We start from the raw sequence: 22,258 nt of genomic DNA, 5'->3' as shown, positions 1-22,258 counted from the left end.
AAATTTCTGACATTTGTTAAAACCATTAACTTTATTACTTTCGTTATAAAATAAGGAAGAATACGACAGTGTGGTTGCAACAGAGTGCATATTGCTTACTTGTCAGAACTTTAACGTTCAATGCCTATTTGAAGTTCGCGTTCGTAAGCCGGGGGACAATCCGCATCAATACGTTCCCCATTGTGAGATCGGACGCTGAGATTGTATCCAACGTTTTTCACAAAAGGATATTTACTTGAAGGATTATTGAATTCGAGAGATTGCTTCAAGCCGAGTACTTCTCTAGCCAGATTTTGTCACATTAATAATTCTGCTATCGCTTCGAATTCTACGAAATCAAATAACTTTATTTTACGATCGACCAAAACAATTAATTAACCAAAAATTTTTTTTACTTCATTTAAAATATACATACAAAAATAAAGTCGTTTTTCTATACCAACATGCATGTAGCGATCGACTTCTCTAGGTTCTAAATAAATAACACGCGTTTTGACCTTGAAGTAAAAAATAATGTTGTTTGGTCGGTACAAGATAGAACGTCTGATAGTTCATTACTTCCAATGTCTAATTTGAGCACGAGTTCACATGACAGCACATGTATACAGGCAAATCATCACGACAAGGTAATATCTCAGATAATCGTAAATTAACCAAGATAAACTTAATCAAGCATCTCTTGCGTTCGATCCTCCGCATTTATTGCTCAACAATAGTTCTGATTTACGATTCAGGTTAGTACTAAAGCACGTTGGGACGAAGCGGGATCGCTCTCTATATTTATATGCTTGTTGTTGAACTTGCTAGTCAGTTTTGTCTTAGTTTATAGGAACACTGAATGCTGAAGATACACAGATAACTTTAGATAGCGAAGGAGGGATAGATAGACACAAATTCACGACTTCAAACAACTACAATTGAATTCAAAGACGGAGCAAAACTTGGCTACGTAATTCAGTACGGTACACGTAATCGCCACATAAATAATGAAGTTCAGTTCTGGTTTTATTAAATCAAAATGAAGCAATCTATCATAACACAATATCACGAATTTGTTTATAATACACAATCATAATTTTAGTTTAGGCCTTTCCATTAATCAAAAATTGATTTATCGAAACAGAGCCTAATCATTTTGCGACAGAAATCGAAGAAACGATGGTATGAATTCGTGAGTTTTTTTTTTGGTTAGGTATCGGGCCAATCCTGTTTGGAGTAGTTACCAGAACTCATAAACAACACAACGTGAATGCCGCCAGTGTGTACCCATACTGAGACATACTGGTAGTAGGGCCACTTGTGAGACCGCACGGGTAGGTACCACCACCCTGCCTATTTCTGTCGTGAAGCAGTAATGCGTTTCGGTCTGAAGGGTGGGGCAGCCGCTGTAACTATACTTGAGACCTTAGAACTTATATCTCAAGGCGGGTGGCGCATTTACTTTATAGATGCCTATGGGCTCCAATAACCACTTAACACCAGGTGGGCTGTGAGATCGTCCACCGATCTAAGCAATAAAAAAAATCTAGTAAATCGAACTTCATTGTTTTATATGACTAATAGTTTTTTCATTGAATGTTTTTCTTTTCACATCCGATTTCCCTTGGATGTCGTCAGTCACTTAGCGGCGAGAACACTTGTTTTTGTAGTAAACGTGACAGGCGTCGCCATCTATCACCATTCCTATTCACCCCAAAAACATTTTTTGACTAGTTCTCAATAGAATAGAATAGTTCTCAATATTATTATGATACTATAAAACAATATTCTTAATCTGATTTTCGAACATCTCGCACTAAAAACTGTTTATAGTGCTTATATAACATTGTGAAAAAGCTAACGCCTTGGAAAACAAAATTAATCTCGTTATAGAAAAAAAAAACATTTTAGATCTACATAATAATATGAATACTATGAAAATATAAAAAGTAATATAATGTAATAATAGTAAAAGTAATATATGAGTAATATAAAAAGAACAAATGAAATAAGAATACAAGCATTAAATTAGAACATCTGAAAATACTTACACAAGCTTTACGAAGAAAGGATAAACATCGAATGTTTAATAATATCAGTGTTTACCTCGATTTCTTCTAAAAGGTAATGTTCTCTTCGTAGCTTTCTAGTTTTACGTTGAAGATTTTTATCCGTTTTAAAGTAATCATTCTATTTTAGTCTACAATAGCAACCCGCCCTCACTTTGCTTGGGAAACTGTAATTTATTATTGATTTCTCCACTATTTAATGGATGTTATTATACATATAAACCTTCCTCTTTAATCACTCTATCTATTAAAAAAACCGCATCAAAATCCGTTGCGTACTTTTAAAGATTTAAGCATACATAGGGACAGACAGATATAGGGACAGAGAAAGCGACTTTGTTTTATACTATGTAGTGATAATCATTAACCCAGAGGTTAAACATTATGTATGTATGTACTCACGGTAGTACTGGCGTTTAAATTGTGTAACAAAAGATGGATGTGTAGCAGTGCGACGTTTCACTTTAATTAAAAATAGTTAAATGCGAACAATGCAGAGACGCTTGACTTCACAAGAAATTAAATCGTATTACTTTTAGAACAATGTTCCATCGCGATTTTTTACTTTTTACTTAACATTGAAGTTGATAACTAGAGATGTGAATAACGTTCAATAATAAATAGTTTTTAACTTATGAAGTTACCGTTTTACAACACTATAGGCATTTGAATTTGACAATAAATTCGAAATTTAATTTAAAAAATTATAGAATTCTACTTTTCAAATTCAGTTATTTGTTTATTAATTAGAGTTTTATTGGAACGAAGTTCCTTGTCGCGCGTTGTGAAAGGGGGCTAGACGGAAAAAATTCTTACGAAAAGTTGTCACGACACTTTTTAGATCCGTCATTCTGACCAATCAACGTGTAGGCGCTTATCGCGTGACATTGCTCGTATCCGATTGGTCCGCGTAATGAGTACAGTTTCTCGAGATAGCGTTTCAACAATAGTAATTTAGTTCATAGTATTGTTTTTTCTACTTCATAATGCCGTAATTTATTATTATAACTTAAAAAAAAGAAATTACAATTCCTTCACTAATTAATCGAAAGGAACTTCGTTCCATCCGGGTGTCCCTTGACACCTCTGAAGTTTTTTTACTACATTTATATATTTTCCATCAATATGGATGTAATAAAAATGCGAGTCAATATGGAATACGAGTTCCGTCGCGGCAGCAATGCCGCACAAACAGTTCTTAGTAATGTGTACGGAGTGAACACTACAAATGGACGCACGACCCGTTATTGGTTTGAACGCTTCCAACATGGAAATCTTGATGTAAATAAGTAACTCCGTCGCCCGAGAACTAAAGTCAACAACAACGAATTAAATGCCATAGTACAAATACTACTGACAATACTCAATTAATCGTTTAGTTAGCAGCAATTTTCAACGTTAGCATCAAAACAATATTGGTCTATTTCTATCCATTGTACTCATCAGACCTTGCACTGACTGACTTCTATTTTTTCCATAGCTTGGACAAATTTTTTGTTGTCCTAAACTCTTCACTACGGATCCACCCGATCCATTAACGGTGCTTTTAGGTACCTCAAGCACCGCCCTTCTCAGTGGGTTGCGTTTCCGATCCGGTGATAGATTCTGCGAAGGTCAGTGTTAGCAACACCTCCGGCTTGAGCCCCGAGAGCTCACCTACACGTTGGGGTAACGCTGATATAGTCTCTCAAGGCTATCAGCATAGGTAGGAAAAAAGGCAGGGACAAAATTCAATGTCCAAGAAGCAGTATAAAATGACTTTGAACAGCTTGTTGCCTGCCGTATACTTGACTTCATTAAAAAGGACTTTCAAAAATTACCACAAAGATGCACTCATAATATGAATGCATATTTTGTTACATAAAAATAAAAAAAATATTTATAAAAAATGACTATAGCTGTAGACCTAATGCGATAATGTTATCAGTATTTCAAATTTTTTTACGTTCACTACTGTAAAGAGTTAGAAATATAAGTTGAAAATACGATGTATGTCTTATAAAGTCTATGTGGTAAGTACGAATAAAAAAGTACTACTAAGTAATATTAAAATAGCTTGAAAAGTGCATTAAAAATAGAATAGATTATAAATTATTCCTTCGCATTAACTCACCTACAACTCTCATATAAGCACTTTTATAGACAGTATGGAAGAAGGGTGCGTCCGCTGACACTTCACACCGGTACCTGCCACTCAAACCACGGCTTGCCCCTCGCAGGACCACCTGCTGCGCACCCGATCGTGAAACCTGAGCAAAATCCAATTAAATTTGACCCGCAATTCAAATCTTTAAATTTTACAAGACATTGTTTTGATAATTTTGCTGCTGCCTTCTGCTGTGAATTATGGAGTAGACAAATAAAACATAAAATAAAATAAAAATATGTTTCGAATTTATAACAGGGACCATATCGACCTTGAAAGGCAAATGTGACTGAGCGACAATCGGTTAGCTTTACAGTAGACTAATTTAAAGTTGAAATACCTGGAAAAAAAATTTATTTTAACGAATCTAGCTGTAGTAGAATCTAGCTAGTAGCTGTAGGATTGAAATGATTTTAATAGACCTAGAAATTTTTTTTTTTGCGCATCGAATATGATTATTACCTATCATTTATGTACAAAGCAGTTATTGTCGCTTAGTCACGTTTGCCTTTCAAGCGTCGATATGCATTAAACATTTTGTTAAACTGTCCACAGATGAAAAATGTAGCTAGAAAATTTAGATCCGTACACACGGCCTCAATTGAGCTAAAAGCTTCGATCCATCGCAGAACTCGGTCCACTGTAAGAAATCCCCTGAACTAAATCATGTTCGTTCATAGCCGAAGACGACTGACCCGATTCTCAAGGAGCCCCTGCACCACACTCGTACTGCGACTCGAGTCATAGTGAATCGAACTTTGAATATTCGTTATATCTCGAAGGGGATTTTAATGTATTATTTTGGCACAACGCTTTAAGCTCGTGGCCCAATGCCAACTGCTAAAGGTTGAACGTGGCAGCACTATAATCTTAAGTGATTTTTTCACGAAGGCAGTCTAACGAACTAGCAAGATGTCGCAGTCGTTGACCCATATATAATCACGGTTATGACGTTGTTTACAATCTTACCGTAAGTAAGCCATTTGCGTAGGAAACGCTTTTCCTCTTTTATTTTCACGTTTACTTCACGGACAAGTTAATAGCGGAGGCAAATCGTTTTTCTTAAACTTTTAGTTTCTTTTGTAATGCTTTTAGTATTGTCTGTAGAGCTGATTATGTTTAAGCTTAAGAAAAGACTGCTTTTCAAAAGAAGCGGAATAACTTTTTTTACATCCGCAAAAAAACTAATTTATATTGTACGTTGGAAGCAATAATTTTAAAAATCAAAATATGGTAGCATTTATTTTATTCATATTTAATACTTACCTTTATTCTTTCGGTATTAAGCTGTATTTGTCTCATAATTTTAATGCTTAAGGCACTTAGAAAAATTTAATTGGCCATAATTCAGTTGCTGTATAGGAGCAACTTTCACAATTAAGTTAACTAGCATAGTTTCATTTTACTTAAATTAACATTAAGAAATAACTTCTTAATTATACCTCAATGTTTGACAATGTCTGAGTAAATGGAAAAAAAATATATACGCGCTGTACTCATACCGCCTTTGGAAACTATAGCGGAAGTCCAATCTTGCGTCGGTATTAAAATAAAGTAGTACTTGTAATACTGTGGATCCTGAGTTTCTACGGCAGCAGCAAACGAGTAATCCTGGCACTGCCAGTGTCAATGGGCGGCAGTGACCAGTTCTCTACCAGTGACTAGTTCATATTCTTAATTCCTTATCTGCTTACTGGAGCTATTAGAAAGACAGCAACTTACTTCTGCTGTGAAGCAATCTTTCTTTGCCTTGAAGGGTGGAACGGTGAATAAATAAAACTCAATTCCATCCAAGATTTATAAACGTAATACTCACATCAACACTAATACCAGTTTGAGAGAAGACACGGGTATTTGGAAGCTCTTTCGGTACGAATCGGAAGAACTCTTGTGCTCCGTGGTACCATTTAACCGTATACAACGTTTCTCCTGTATCCAGCGCCCATCGGCAGCCGAGGATCGCACTAGAACCCACGCCCACTGCCTCTGGAACGCTGAGTTGGATGTCACGAAGACCCAGCACACCTGGACACAAGCATTCGCGTATGTAATATATTAATGCTTATTTACCGTCTTTTACTGATACGCGTAGGTACCACCACGAGTGGCGGCATTTACGTTGTAGATGTCTATGGGCTCCGGTAGCCACTTAACACCAGTCGAGCCGTGAGCTCGTCTACCCATCTAAGCAATACAAAAATGTGAGTATAAAAAAATAATTTTATCCATAAATACACTAAAACCGAAAATATACTTTCATTAAGAATGAGTACGAGAAGAAAAAATAATAAAAAGAAAACTAAAGTTAATAATTGATTTCTAATTGCTGGGTTCATTTTTCCCACAGAAATGCCGTTATTACGACAGTGATTTTATGTACATGTGTTATTATTAATTATTATTTGTAAACATTGTATTATATCTAAAAAACTTTAGAGACTAAAGCCGTTATTTTACTTTATTGTTTTTATATTACTTTTACTACATACTAAATTTGGATCAACCTCTTCCAAACTCTTATTAAGTGTTCAATTTATAAAATTAAACACACATAATATTACTTATACTCGTATAATTTGAGTAAACAACCACAAAAAAGATAACCATATTATTCTTGTAATAGATTCCATTTCGTTTTCAATGTACAACCGAAGATTTGTGTTCAGTATTGCACAAATACTCTTAATGTTGTTGAACAATGCTTTTTTTGTTTTTTTATTGCTTAGATGGGTGGACGAGCTCACAGCCCACCTGGTGTTAAGTGATTACTGGAGCCCGTAGACATCTACAACGTAGACGCGCCACCCACCTTGAGATACAAGTTCTAAAGTCTCAGTATAGTTACAACGGCAGTTACAATGTCAGGAATTTTCAGTGATCAGAGCACACACACGATCTATTCTCGTGAATCTGCTGTGAACATAAAGTAATTTCATTTGATTGCCTTGTTTTAGATGTTTTAAAAGTTTACGCGGTGTCAAAATACCTACATAATTATTCGCAGATACGCCAAGGCCCACATTATACCGACGTAGATTGTAAACATGCTGTAAATAGAATACCGACGAAATTTGTTATAAATCGAGGTGTCAATTTTGCTATGTGAATCTAGACACATATTTGTTTCTTGGAAAAACTAGATAAGAATAAAGTACCGTCTTGGTGGTGCACAACATTCACAGAGAATACCAAACCATCAAAATTTGATAAATTCAAAGATCTATTTAATTACGGGTCACATTAAATCTGTTATTACCTTATATCAGTCTTTCTCAAAGTGGACGATAACGCCCACTTGTGGGCGCTGCAGGCCTAAAGGGTGCGGTAAGACACCCAGAAAAAAATAGGGGTTGCTGTGTAGAGGCTTGGGAGGCGATTTGCGATTTCATCTAGGAGGACTCTTAGACACCTAATGAACTATAGTGGTTTTAAGTAGATTAAAAAAAGGGGGCGCTAAAAACTAATTTATTCTCAAAGTGGGCAGTAGACAAACTAAGTTTGGGAACCCCTGCCTTATATGGATAGGGACGATATCAAAATTTCCCGAACGAATTCCACGAGTAAGGAACATCGCATAATAAAATCAAACATGAATAAATTATAAATTTGCATAAGTACTGAGGATATGTGTGACCGACATGAAGAGGCATCTCTATCTTACTAGCATTTAAACTTGATACGTTTCAATTCTTATTTTGTGTTCCTGCCAAAACGTATAGATGGCATTCGCATGTCTTGTCTGACCATTTAGGGCAGTAAAAACAATTTTCTGTTTCTATCTGAAGCTTTATTTGTAATTTCTTTACAAGTAACTAAGTTTGGAAGTTAAAGGTCTCGGCGAGCCGAAATTCAGCCCGGTGCAAGTAATCAAATCATGGCCCTCGGCTATAGGCACTAAAGGTGGTCGGAATACATAAATCAAGTGATCAGTACGTGATCGAATTCAAGATCAAACCAATACAAAATTCTCGTCGACATGAACTCATTACGATGTAACCAAATTCAATTTACGGTTTCAACCACATCACAATATTTCATCTCGATGCGGGTTTTAATATTTATGCGAAACGTAAATTCATCCCAGTTTAAATAAAAATAAATATGTACTTTAGGTGTTTGGGACCCCGTGTGTTTTTTATGTAAACAAGAATTGAATTTTGAATCAAGAGAAGTTCAGTTGCCTCAAAGATGTTTGCATTTAATTTGCTCAGATATCAGAATGTTATTAAATAAGGAAGATGTTTTGAGATGACTACAAATCTGTAATGTAAGTAAGTTCCAACGTATTTTATTTCAATTCATAACTTCCGCTGTCGATGTATGATCTCGCCCTAAGTTTACTTGTCCTTATTTCGTATATTCTATACTTAGTCTGGCCATAAATAATGTTACATTTAAAAATAAACAAAATATTAAATTTTTTTTATTGCTTAGATGGATGGACGAGCTCACAGCCCACCTGGTGTTAAGTGGTTACTGGAGCCCATAGACATCTACAACGTAAATGCGCCACCCACCTCGAGATATAAGTTCTAAGGTCTCAGTATAGTTACAACGGCTACCTCACCCTTCGAACCGAAACGCATTACTGCTTCACGGCGGAAATAGGCGGGGTGGTGGTACCTACCCGTGCGGACTCCCAAGAGGTCCTACCACCAGTGAATTTGAATTTGAATTTGGAATCTGTAATTTTTGTATGATTGCTCATTGAGTTTTCTCATTTTGGCGCCAATACATTGTACAATATTTTGCGATATTAAAATGGAGTGGGGTGATAAAGAGAACCGAATCGCTGTGATTGCATTAAACAAAATAGGTATGGAGCCAAATGCAATTTTTAAAACTCTCCATACGCTTGGTATTAGTAAAATGTTTGTGTACCGGGCTATTAATAGGTGCAATGAGACCTCCTCTGCTTGTAACAGAAAAGATCTGGCCGTCCACGTAGTGTTCGTACGAAAAAGGTGGTCAAAGCAGTAAGGGAAAGAATTCGAAGAAATCCTGTCCGAAAGCAAAAGATTTTATCTCGGGAGATGAAGATAGCACCTAGAACCATGTCGCGTATTTTAAAAGATGACTTAGGACTTGCAGCCTATAAGAGACGTACTGGTCATTTCTTAACTGATAATTTAAAAGAGAATAGGGTGGTAAAATCGAAACAACTACTGAAGCGGTACGCAAAGGGAGGTCATAGAAAAATTTTGTTTACGGATGAGAACATTTTTTACAATTGAGCAACGTTTTAACAAACAAAATGACCGTATTTATGCTCAAAGCTCTAAGGAAGCTTCCCAATTAGTCGAAAGAGTGCAACGTGGGCACTATCCGACTTCAGTGATGATTTGGTGGGGTATTAGCTATGAAGGAGTGACTGAACCATACTTTTGTGAAAAAGGTATCAAAACATCGTGTATATCAAGTGTATCAAGATATCATTCTTGAGAAGGTAGTGAAGCCCCTTAACAACACCATGTTCAATAATCAAGAATGGTCCTTCCAGCAAGACTCGGCGCCAGGTCATAAAGCTCGGTTTACGCAGTCTTGGTTGGAAACGAACGTTTCGGACTTCATCAGAGCTGAAGACTGGCCGTCGTCTAGTCCCGATCTTAATCCGCTGGATTATGATTTATGGTCAGTTTTAGAGAGTACGGCTTGCTCTAAACGCCATGATAATTTGGAGTCCCTAAAACAATCCGTACGATTGGCAGTGAAAAATTTTCCCATGGAAAGAGTGCGTGCTTCTATTGATAACTGGCTTCAACGTTTAAAGGACTTTATTGCAGCCAAGTATATATTTCTGGTACTCAATATTAATGTTGTATGCACGCTGTTATGCGTAACCATTTAGGGCAGTCCAACTAATAAAAGCAAATATAAAAATTTACCTACCATTCTTGTTTGTTTTCAGGAGCAAAAAAATTAAAGAAAGCGTTATAGACAGAACAAAACAGGTTTATGTCTCAACCCTTTTTCTAATAAAATCATCTAAATTGATTTCTATGCGGAAAGTTTGCGTCACATCAACAAAACCACCGTTGTAATCAAGTTATTTAATTTCCAAATTCATTTCTCTTAGTTGGCCATAAATGTCAAGGAAGCAAAATAATTCACTGAAAGTTTCGCAACACAGTGGAATGCCTTCAGATGATGTATAAGTAACAAGAATATGAGTGTATATTGAGTCTGTACTGTGTATAATAAATGAATGGAAAGGTCTTGCGTGTTCGGAACCAACAATTTTTGCGATCTCCCATTGAGGCGAGAGATTGGCACTTTAGAGAATTTTCGAGAAATGCCCGGTCTTCGGAGGATTCCGATAATCAGCTTTACTTAAGGGATTGGATTCGAAAACTCGATTGTATTCGGAGTGATTTTAATAATTCATCACTTCGATACAGTTATTCTATGCCACAGGATAAAAGACATGATTGAAAAGACGTTCCGACCTACTTATAAATTTACTTGTCATATTCGTGAATAATTTATCATACTTTGATAGGTACTTCATGTATATTGAAACTACCTATTTTCTGATTTAATTTCATGCTAATAAAGAACAAATTTTAGTTAAACTTTTTCTGAACCACAGCTACAAGAAAAACTGATAGTGTTCTCACTGCTTATAAAGAAAAAGAAAAATTAACCATCCCAATTCAATGCTCGCGACCTAGGATATCTATACCTATATATTAATACGTGAAGCAAAAACTTTGTATCCCTTTTTTCGAAATTTGCGTTGACGGAAGAGTATGAAATTTTCCACACTTATAGAGAACATAGAGCAGAAGTGCACATTGCTAATATTTTTTTTAAATAATGCATAAAAGATACATTAAATCAATAAAGAAAATATTACACACACTACATACCATGTATTTGACGCACACACGCATGCATACTATTTATTGTCAATCTTTTGTTCTTGACGTCTGTTGTCAAATTGAGATTAAATATTGTTTTTCTATGTTAATATTTTTTTATAGTGTAGTCTTGGTGAAATTTGTGATTATAGAAGTATAAAATACAATCATAATAGTGTACAAACTTACAATTCCAATTAATTATAGTCGAATTTCGACTACTGCGGGAACTCTAGTTTTTATAATATTATAAAATTTAAATTAATGAATTGGATTTCATTTCTTCTTCCTGTCCTTATCCCACACTATATAGGGTCAGCGCATCATGTGTTCTTATCAAGCTACATATGGATTTAGCATAAGTTTTACGACAGGGCGTCTCCCTGACGTGTATCCTCCTTGGGTTATATCTCCATGTATCTATTGCAACGTGCCATTGGGTTGGATTTTTCTGTTTCGTCTTTTGGTGTTTGTTTTACTTCATCCGTTTTGGTGTTTTGCAAGTTTATTATTGTAAACAATTAAATGAAAAGTTGAATTTTCAAATACCAATAAATAAAAGTATAATGAATTAGATTAATTAGGCCCTTCTATATTTACTACGAGAGGTAGAGCTATATACATATCTATATGTAAATTCTAAAGAAAGCAGCCGTTTTAAATCCAGATAGATCCCTCAACCGTAGGCGTAGGTAGCGGTATACTTATTGTGCCCTATTTAGAAATTTCACGTCTAGAACAAGTAATAATAAAGAAATAAGTTAAAAAAAGGGTTGCAAACGCAAATGCGCCATCCACCCTGAGATATAAATTCCAAGGTCTCAATTATAGTTACAACGGCTACCCACCCTTCAAACCGAAACGCATTACTGCTTCACGGCAGAGATAGGCGGGGTGGTAGTACCTACTCGCACGGACTCACAAGAGGTCCTACCACCAGTAATTACGCAAGTTATAATTTTGCGGGTTTCATTTTTATTACACGATGTTATTCCTTCACAGTGGAAGTCGATCGTGAACATTTGTTGAGTACGTATTTCATTAGAAAAATTGGTACCCGCCTGAGATTCGAACACCGGTGCATCGCTCAACACGAATGCACCGGACGTCTTATCCGTTAGACCACGACGACTTCTAAAGGAGTTCAGTGACAAACACACGCCCAGAAGAAATATATAATATATTAAGATAAATTTAAAAAAGTGTGTCAAACTATTTGACCTGACCTGAGACAGGTAGTTACCGATTTCGTCTTTTAAATACTGTCTAAGGGATTTTATCATTATACTTACTTCCACCGAGCCAGAGTAGGAGGGCGGCGAGCTTGGAAGTCATCTTGTAAGTTGTAGAGGTGAGGTCGCGACCACACGTCATGTCACGACCGCTTCGTGACGGCTCTGGTGCGCCATCCTCACAAGCTCCTTCATATTTAAACCGACTTGGACAGATTGTTCTTTCGCATGCCGGCCTTTACAAAGATCCACATCGTAACATTTTGTGTCCTTTTTCGTTTAAATGTAGACGTAATCTGCAAAAGAACATTTCTATTTTAAACGATACATTTTAAATACATAGAATGTAAAGAGGAATGTACCTTTTTTTTATTATTGCTTAGATGAATGGACGAGCTCACAGCCCACCTGGTGTTAAGTGGTTACTGGAGCCCATAGACATTTACAACGTAAATGCGCCACCCACCTCGAGATATAAGTTCTAAGGTCTCAGTATAGTTACAACGGCTACCCCACCCTTCGAACCGAAACGCATTACTGCTTCACGGCGGAAATAGGCGGGGTGGTGGTGCCTACCCGTGCGGACTCACAAGAGGTCCTACCACCAGTGATTACGCAAATTATAATTTTGCGGGTTTGGTTTTTATTACACGATGTTATCCTTCACCGTGGAAGTCAATCGTGAACATTTGTTGAGTAGGTATTTCATTAGAAAAATTGGTACCCGCCTGCGGGATTCGAACACCGATGCATTGCTACATACGAATACATCGGACGTCTTATCCTTTAGGCCACGACGACTTCCTACCTGGTATTTATTTATTAGATGTATTTGTTATACATAGTATATGTTGGTTTGCCACAACTACTTCAGACACTCGGTCCGTAATTAGCGACGTTACAATACAACTTCAATAGTAATCTGTATTAATATGGTAATCTGTTCACTACATACTAGTATTATGTGTTACAGCAGGTATCAATATGGCTTATTAGTGTTTTCACATTGAATCATAGCTAATAGCTAATTAATGAGCGATACCAACTGATATTATAAACTGAACGTATTCATTTATGAAATAATTTACTTTAACTGTGCTTATTTCTATCATAAGTTATTATTTTATAACACAGTATAAAGTAAGTAACTTGTTTTTAAGCTATTGCATAGATTTTATCGCGGGCCTTGAGCGCGGCTTGAGAGCGGAATCGTGAAATGCCGTAACGAAATAACCTTCCACCCCTCACTCCGCCTACCATGTTGCTCGCGTTCAACACATTCACACGTTGCGCTTGTGTAGTGTTTAAAGTAAGAAGTCTAAACATCGATTTATGTACTATCAAAGTATGTGATATAATTTCGTGGGTAACACAACGATAGCGCGATTCAGCTTTTGCGTCAAGCGCCATCTATCGGCGACAAACGGAATTGTAAAATAGAAAATTATATCACATTACAATGCGTTGGGTGTGCCATCGCTTAGTCGAAGAATTTTATTACTACTCCTACTACTCATTCAGTGATTGGAGTGGCATTAAAAATAAACTAGCTAAACCGTTGATTCTGGGTCAGTGAGAGTTAGAACTAGTATCCAAAGGCGTGTCTCTATCCCATGTAGCGCCCTCTAGTGAGTGCGCGGTCAAAATGGAATACTCACAATGTAGCAGATTCATTGAAAGTTAGCCCACTGAGTTTCTCGCCGAATCTTATTTTATTGTTGTTTCAATATTAAATTATTATTGTCGATTTATAATTGCATAAGTTGATAAAAAATGCTATGCAATAGCTTTACCGCGGCAGTCTCCGAGTGCTACAAGTCTTTTTTTAAATAGTGAAGGCCTTGAACCACATAAATATAATTTATACGTTGAAACTCTCAACCCTTATCTTGTGAGGTCTTTGTAAGAGGAAACTGTCCGACAACACACAGAATGTAATGATTTGAAGCACCTATGTTATTTCGTGTACATGCCCATGATTAACCTTATCATTAGCCATATTTTATTGAGAAGTATATTATTATATACATTGTCCTGTTTTTCAGTGATAATAAATTTCAGCTAACAGAACAGAAGTTGCCGATGCGTCTTTTCTTCCTTAATATGTAGATTCGTATTTGGAATTGGAACAAACAGCACGTTCAATGGCAATAAAACAGGACGAGAGCAAAGATCTTTTCATTAAACGTATCTTAGACGTCGGTGATTTATCGCCTCTCGCGAGACACTCCATTCACAGCGTGCGTTTTGTTATCGAGAGATCGATTGGTTTCGAATAAAATACATTCGGCAATTGAATAGCTCGGGATAGCGCTATGTTGCAGAGAAAGCGACACTTTTTCGGGCATGTTGAGAACTAATGGGTTCACGCGCTGTTTCGCGACATTCAATAAATGGTCGCTGGTCGTCTGCGCTGTCGTACATTTCGATCGTTGACGCTGCTGGAATGCGAACTATCTACGTATACTCCAACTAACTATAGTACCAGCTGTTTGCGAATTTGTGTTTGTTTGCGAATTAGTTGATACGAACCAATACGATACCTTTAAAGACTGGTTATATATGTCGCTTGAAGTTGGCCATATGATAACAAACAACAAATAAAAAATATTATTTTAGAAATGAGATATTCAACATAACTACTATTATAAAAAAAAAATCATTGCTCTCAAAAGGTGGTGGGATTATAAGCACAGCTGTCACTGTGATTCATATGGATTTTTGTGCCTTCCCCGATTATGAGACGTCTTGTCAGGTTTAAATCAAGCATAAGCTGGACTTCTTTAGATATCTTTTCTTCACTTCTCCAGGATAAAGGATGTGCTCTTTGAACACTGACTACCTCCTGCTGTTTAAGGCGCAGCAGCTTTATAATATTTGAAGAGATTTCTTCATCCTCCTCCTCCTCACAATATCTGCAGACTGTAAAACTGAATCAACTGCTAGACTTAACTTGTGCATATGCTTTTTCAAGTCGCTGTTTCCACTGAGGCTTTTCACTAGTTCTTTTTTATTGCTTAGATGGGTGGATGAGCTCACAGCCCAACTGGTGTTAAGTGGTTACTGGAGCCAATAGACATCTACAGCTAATGCGCCACCCACCTTGAGATATAAGTTCTAAGATCTCAGTATAGTTACAACGGCTGCCCTACCCTTCAAACCGAAACGCATTACTGCTTTACGACAGAAATAGGCAGGACTAGATTAGAATTCTTAGTTGATTGTGTTCTGTACTGAGAGGATTTCGGGTGTACCATTGGCAGAACAATTGTATTTTAGTAAGCGCCAATGTACTGAACTGTTTTACTTCCATGGTATATTATATTTTAAAAATACAAAATAATCAAACTAACTATACATAATTTTCTTAGTAAATGCCCTGTTTCGATTATTGAAAAATAAGCCCTAAAACAATTGAACACGTTTACGAATCCGTAACTTTAGAGCGTACGTATGTCCGTTTTGTAAGCGGGCACTTTGGTTAGATCGAGTCTACGTTATAAGCAATTTGTAGACGCGTCGTATATTTATTAGTTTCGTTGTGCAAGGTGCAGGCAAGCCTCCAAGCGGGAGAGTTTGAAAGCCTGAGGTTGTTTGGCAAGCTGTCTAACTAATTGCCACGTTACCGACGCTCCACTCGGCCCGTTGTTTACGAGCACCAGGTAATATATCAAACTGTATAAACTGAGTTAGTGCTTAAATAATAAAACATCAAACATGTGTTGCCTCAACATAAATTAGTTGTCCGCGGTTTGGCTGAGCCCCTGGTATAGCTGACGTCCATGAGCCACATTAGCTACTTCACTATCAGGTCAAACAAATGCTTGTCTGCCTGTGAGGGCAATAAAAATAATAAGCGGATGACATTTAATGTTAGGCAGGTTTTATGTGAAATGTAGTTGATAGTAACTTAGTAAAATGTGTCTTCTGTTAATTCTCAATGATTCTTTTCATTAATAATTATTTCAAAAGCTATCTACTATGTAGTAGCAACAACAGTTAATAGTCGCAGCTTCAATATCATTTTGGCCTCATTATTCATATAAGATACTTTAAAAGTGTATTTTCTTCTTTTTTTATGGCTTAGATGGGTGGACGAGCTCACAGCCCACCTGGTGTTAAGTGGTTACTGAAGCCCATAGACATCTACAACCGTAAATGCGCCACCCACCTTGAGATATAAGTTCTAAGGTCTCAGTATAGTTACAACGGCTGCCCCACCCTTCAAACCGAAACGCATTACTGCTTCACGGCAGAAATAGGCAGGGTGGTGGTATCTATGTGGCGGGTAGCCATCATACAACGCAAGATAATTGACAGATGCCTGAATCTCGCTTACGACATTTTCAAGATAAAGCGCATATGTACAAGTTCCGAACAAAAACATTCGGACAGTCGGTCTATCGAGCAAATATCACCCGCTCTGTGGAAGATCTTCCCTTTGTCGTATATATCTACACCTACCCGCGCGGACTCACAACAGGTCCTACCACCAGTAATAAACTGTTCCTAAGGATTTTCACATTAAAATACTTTAAGTAAATTTCTATTAAGTCGTTTAAAATTAAATATTAGAAGCTCTTTGAACCTGTTCCGATTAGCAGTAAAAAAATCATATTGACTAAACGCTTAATACAATAGCATAATCCTATAAGCGCAGCTACAACGCCATCAACAAAGGCTTATGTGCATAGAAATGTGAAATTCACTTACCGCACGGTTAAGAACGACTATTCATGTTAAAGATTAAACTCGAAAACCAGAAAAGTATCAAACAATTTCATCTAATATATACTACTTTATAGATATTTTTTAAATTAAATAGTTCACGATTTTTTTGCAAATAACTTTCGCGATGGAGATACAACAGCGTGTAAAAATTAAACTCGCGAAAACGATGCTTTGAGGAATTACTGTTGGTGGGACGTCTTGTGAGCTCACACTGGTAGGTGCAGCCTTACCTATTTCTAAAGCAGTAATGCGTTCCCGTTTGAAGGGTGAGGCAGCCATTATACTAGGAGATAAAGGCTTCATATTTTAAAACGCGTGGTGGCATTCATGAAATAATGCTTATGGGCCCAGCTAACCGCTTAACACTAGGTAGGCCGTGAGCTCGATCACATCTACCAACGTCACCTCATGTCTACCAATTTAAAAAAAGTATCTTAATGCTTAATATGTACAATTAATGCACATGTAAGTGACGGATGTACTACGAGTATTTCGTTTTATTCACGGCAAAATTATAAAGCGTAGAACTTTTGACCTTACGAACTTTATGTAATGTGATACACGTTTTCAACTCTTCCCGATTCGAGTAATGCATAAATTCTGTTATGAATATTAAGCAGCTCAGAAAATCAAGTGTCAATTTTCGTAAAGAATAGGCCGACAAGCCTTCGCATGTCGCGTTGCAGACGTCACGTCCTCAAAACCCATTACACATGTAACATTTAACACTTCTACCGATTTAACACAATTATAATAAAGATAATATGGCTGTTCGTTGAATATTCACACGTTTCATTACGTTTTGTGTGATTGTTTTCTCGTTAGATACAACTAGCTAAAGGTTCATCTGACTTTTAATGGCTACCAGAGCCCCATAGACAGACGAACATGAAAGAGGTGAGAGTGACCTTGAGACATGACTTTTACGACACTTACGGAAAAATATAGAATTGTGCTACAGCGTAGACACCACGTAGCTCGTCCCCTCATTCTAAAAAGTCTTGGTAAATCAAATGTTTGGAAATTTTGTTCACCTTCTACCGTCTGCAGTATCAGTTTGAAGTCATCGTTGCCTAAATATTAAGTCATCTGGTGCATTTGTATCGACCGATACGACTGTACCGGTGTTTGAATCCCGCCGGCAGGTACCACATTTTCCAATGATAAAAAATGATCATGGATTACTTCCACGGTGAAGGAATAACATCGTATAACAAAATCAAACCCACAAAAGTTAAAATTTACGTAATTCCTGGTGATAGATCGTATTGTAAGCCCGAACAGCTAGCTTTACCGCTATCCTGCCTATTTCTGCCGCAGAGCAATCATGCTTTCCAATTATTGTGCGAAGTTACAAATTGTGATTGATTGATTGATTGATTGAAAATTCTTTATAGTACAAAAATATTGTACAAAGACGAATTTAACGCCATGCAGGCATTCTCTTCCAGTTAACCCTCGTTGATGAAGTGAAAGATACAAGAAGTGCGTAGCTGTGATAAAGTTAATACATGACGATAATTTAAAGAATTATAGTAGACATGAGTAAAAATAAACACTAGGTTATAATTTCATTACTAAAATAAATACGAAATAAATACAAATACAAATAAATACAATAAAAAAAACAAATACAAATTTTACACGCTCAATTTTTTTACACTATTGAAAATCTTGATTTTTAGAATTCTTTTAACAAACTTTCTTGATATTTTAACGGCCATTTTAACATTAAAACAGTTAAGAGAGAATAGTGTCAAAGCTTCCGGCACAAGTACGACTCGGTCGGCACTGTAACGCTATTGACACTCCATTTTATTGCTCCATTCATGCTTGAACGACCACTGTCTTGGAAATCGACAACTTCCCTATAAATCTCTGCTTTACACAATTTCATAAATGAGTGGTTTTATGTCGGAAAGCTAAATAAATTAAATGGGTTTTATATTTGAATTCATGGTATAGAAGCTCGTATACACTCTCTTTTAAAAAAATTTACTACCAAAACACACCAATTATTTTTAGATTTCTTTATCCCAAAAGTTTACTTGGTATTGATCCTGATTAAGTGCTATATATATATATAATATAATATAAGCCACTTACACTAATTCTGCGAAAAAAAATTCAGAATTCATTTTGATTAATTTTGTGTAAATTCAAAATGCTCACAGATTAAGCAGAGTATGATTCTCAAATATGTTTGTGAATCGGACACTCTTGCTAATATATTCACAAAATCTTTTAAGATACGTAGGCGAATAAAGACCAAAAAGAATAGAATAAAGACAGCATACTAAACGTACATTTCTACACTGAGGTAATATGGCTCTCTATCTGAGAGCTATGTCAGCTTAGATGGGAAACGGAAAATACGGTCATACTTACATAGGCCCAAGATGAATTTAATCAGCTATTGAGACTGTTTATCTAGCTTATAATATCTTACTGTTGGCTCATATTAAAGATCTTGAAAACTGTCAGGGTGATATAAATCAGCATAATCAATGAGACGGGTAATAAAAGATTGGAGTAAAAAAGTTTATAGCAAACTAGAAAAGATCTTAAAACTAGAATCATACAGTATTATTCACGGTTTAACCTTACGTATAAGGATTACTATTATAAGGGGTACAAGGGTTACTTACCAACACAGATAAGCCATAAGCTTGTTTGCACATATGCGCATAAATTCTTCTATATGAAGATATAATTTGGTAAAACTCCTATAAAATTCGTAAAATCAAAATTGTTACATGAGGATCGCGTTCAAATTTGGGGTCAAAAGCGAATTATTTGATTTAATTCTCATAACCTTATTATTACCGTAATTATAAGTACTGTAAATTCGTTGTCATGACAACAGGCACGTGATCCTATAACTATATATTCGTAAACACTGTTAAATTAGGAGTTACTAAACTACTAAACACTGTTACATTAAAAACTACTCTTTTTTTTATTGCTTAGATGGTGGACGAGCTCACAGCTCACCTGGTGTTAAGTGGTTACTGGAGCCCATAGACATCCACAACGTAAATGCGCCACCCACCTTGAGATATAAGTTCTAAGGTCTCAGTATAGTTACAACGGCTGCCCCACCCTTCAAACCGAAACGCATTACTGCTTCACGGCAGAAATAGGCAGGGCGGTGGTACCTATCCGCGCGGACTCACAAGAGGTCCTACCACCAGTAATTACGCAAATTATAATTTTGCGGGTTTCATTTTTATTACACGATGTTATTCCTTCACCGTGGAAGTCAATCGTGAACATTTATTGAGTACGTATTTCATTAGAAAAATTGGTACCCGCCTGAGATTCGAACATCGGTGCATCGCTCAACACGAATGCACCGGACGTCTAATCCGTTAGGCCACGACGACTTCAAATCTCCAAATCTCATTCGTATCATTGGTTTGAAATTTAAATTCTGAATTGTTTGCTATTTTTCCAGTAATGCGTGTTGAAATCCGGCAATGTTATTTAATCAGTTTATAATACAAGGAAAACTAGCTGGATATTAGAGCATTATTAAAAACAAAAGAAGTACGATTTCTAAGCTTTTTAAAAAAGTTCCTATTTAAATTGTCATCCGTGTGGCGTTATCAAATGCGTAAAATGAAAAATATAAATGAATATTAAATAATATTATCAATAAGTGATTGACTTGATTATGATGAAGCATTTTTTATTCTGAACATGCCTAAATACAAAAAATGGAAATTTAGAGAAAGTTTAAATTCATGAAATCCTTACTTTTTTGGCGACAAAATTGAAAACGACCCATGACCAGCTTTTTTTAATTTAACAATAATTTGAAATCTCCATTTTATAAAGACAACAATAAATTTCAGTTTCGCTATACTTTACACTGTATATTTAATATTATATAAGGAGTCCGAATTCCGCCTGTTTGGTTCTTTTATCTTGAGTGACTTACATCATCCGAGCCTTCGTTACTCTTTACGGGAAAGGTTGACAGCTGTGATTAGAATAGCCCTCAAAAAAGTATTTAAAAAATTACGAACATAAATTGGAGCCAAAGGTAAATATTAGGCTCTGGTTGGTTACGCCGTTACGGTCCTTTACTTCTGCGCACGTAATCCTAATCCGTCTGAAAATATCTTGTGAGATATTAAACTCTGACATTCATACGCTGTCAGTCGCGATATATTACAAAATTAGATAACTCGTGTGTAAAAATACCGTAAAGAAGTCCTTACATTTTAATTAAAAAATATTATTAGCTTTAGTACACCCACATGGGAAGATTTCACGTTATTATAACACAAAACATTTCTGATGCAAAGCAATCATGCTCTGTAGTTTCGAAAGAAGTAAACATGAGTTTTAACTTCCAAAAAAAATACTCACTAATCTACATTCACCAAAGAAAAGTTTTCCTCCTTAGCACCCTAGTTGGAAATACACTATAGTTGTGGCCAGCATTACTAAAAGTACAGTCTCTAGGACTAACGAACATATCAGGTATTAAAATTAGCCAATGCTTACTACCTACTTGATTCCGGCTCTAAAAATAGATTTGAGTTTCATAAGCCACACGTATTGTCAACTGAACGCCAATATAAATATTGTTTCTTTGACTCTTTTAGTCTCGACACATATTTATTTACAAGATTGGTCTAATAAGTAAAATATCCAAATATGAAAACTTCAACTAGGGCGATGCCTTTAAATTTAGATGGGTAGAAATTATCATGTTTTCTTGCACTAAGTGGGTAGAGAAGCTTACTGTCAACACACATTAACCTACTAAAGTCAATCTCACTTATCTTAACGACAACAATCAAACGGAAAATAGGCCGATGGTACCTACTTTTAATCTTCGGTTAGGTATTTGATGTACTTGTAATCTACACGAGGCTTTAAAGATGTCACCAAGAATGATGTAAATTTATTGACCGAGCTAGAAACTAGATCTTATTTCGCTGTTTGTCGCACTGAAAATATGAAAATGTTTACGCTAGCTTATTTCATCCGATCTAAAATACATAAAGAGTATCCCTTTGATCAGTCAAACGATGATAAGAATCACTTCATATGAATAACCAAGTTTTTGTGAAGATTTTTTATTTATTTTCATGTGACTTTAGTAATTCACTATGTCTATTGTTTGTAAAAACTTGATGAGACGTTGTTTTGATGCATTGATAAGTGAACGAGCTATTATTATTTTTTGTTTGTTGCTTAATTGAGGGAATGACCTCACGGTTCAAC

At 36.1% G+C, this 22,258-nt stretch overlaps 1 protein-coding gene across 1 annotated transcript in view; it reads right to left on the bottom strand.

Annotated features, from left to right (window-relative positions):
* LOC114249270 (uncharacterized) overlaps positions 1-22,258 on the bottom strand; it is a 53,066-nt gene that overhangs the window by 7,386 nt on the left and 23,422 nt on the right. Inside the window, exons 2-4 of the mRNA XM_089737027.1 lie at positions 12,347-12,582; positions 6,011-6,219; positions 4,162-4,297 (exon numbers count right to left, since the gene is read on the bottom strand). Coding sequence (XP_089593153.1) covers positions 4,162-4,297; positions 6,011-6,219; positions 12,347-12,428 — 427 coding nt within the window. The 5' untranslated portion in view covers positions 12,429-12,582. The remainder of the gene's footprint in view (positions 1-4,161; positions 4,298-6,010; positions 6,220-12,346; positions 12,583-22,258) is intronic.

This window comes from Bombyx mandarina, chromosome 22 (genome assembly GCF_030267445.1).
Source record: "Bombyx mandarina strain Sakado chromosome 22, ASM3026744v2".
In the NCBI taxonomy this organism is placed as follows: domain Eukaryota; kingdom Metazoa; phylum Arthropoda; class Insecta; order Lepidoptera; family Bombycidae; genus Bombyx; species Bombyx mandarina.
Note: the sequence above shows the minus strand (reverse complement) of the source record. Positions and strands in the feature narration are given on the sequence as shown.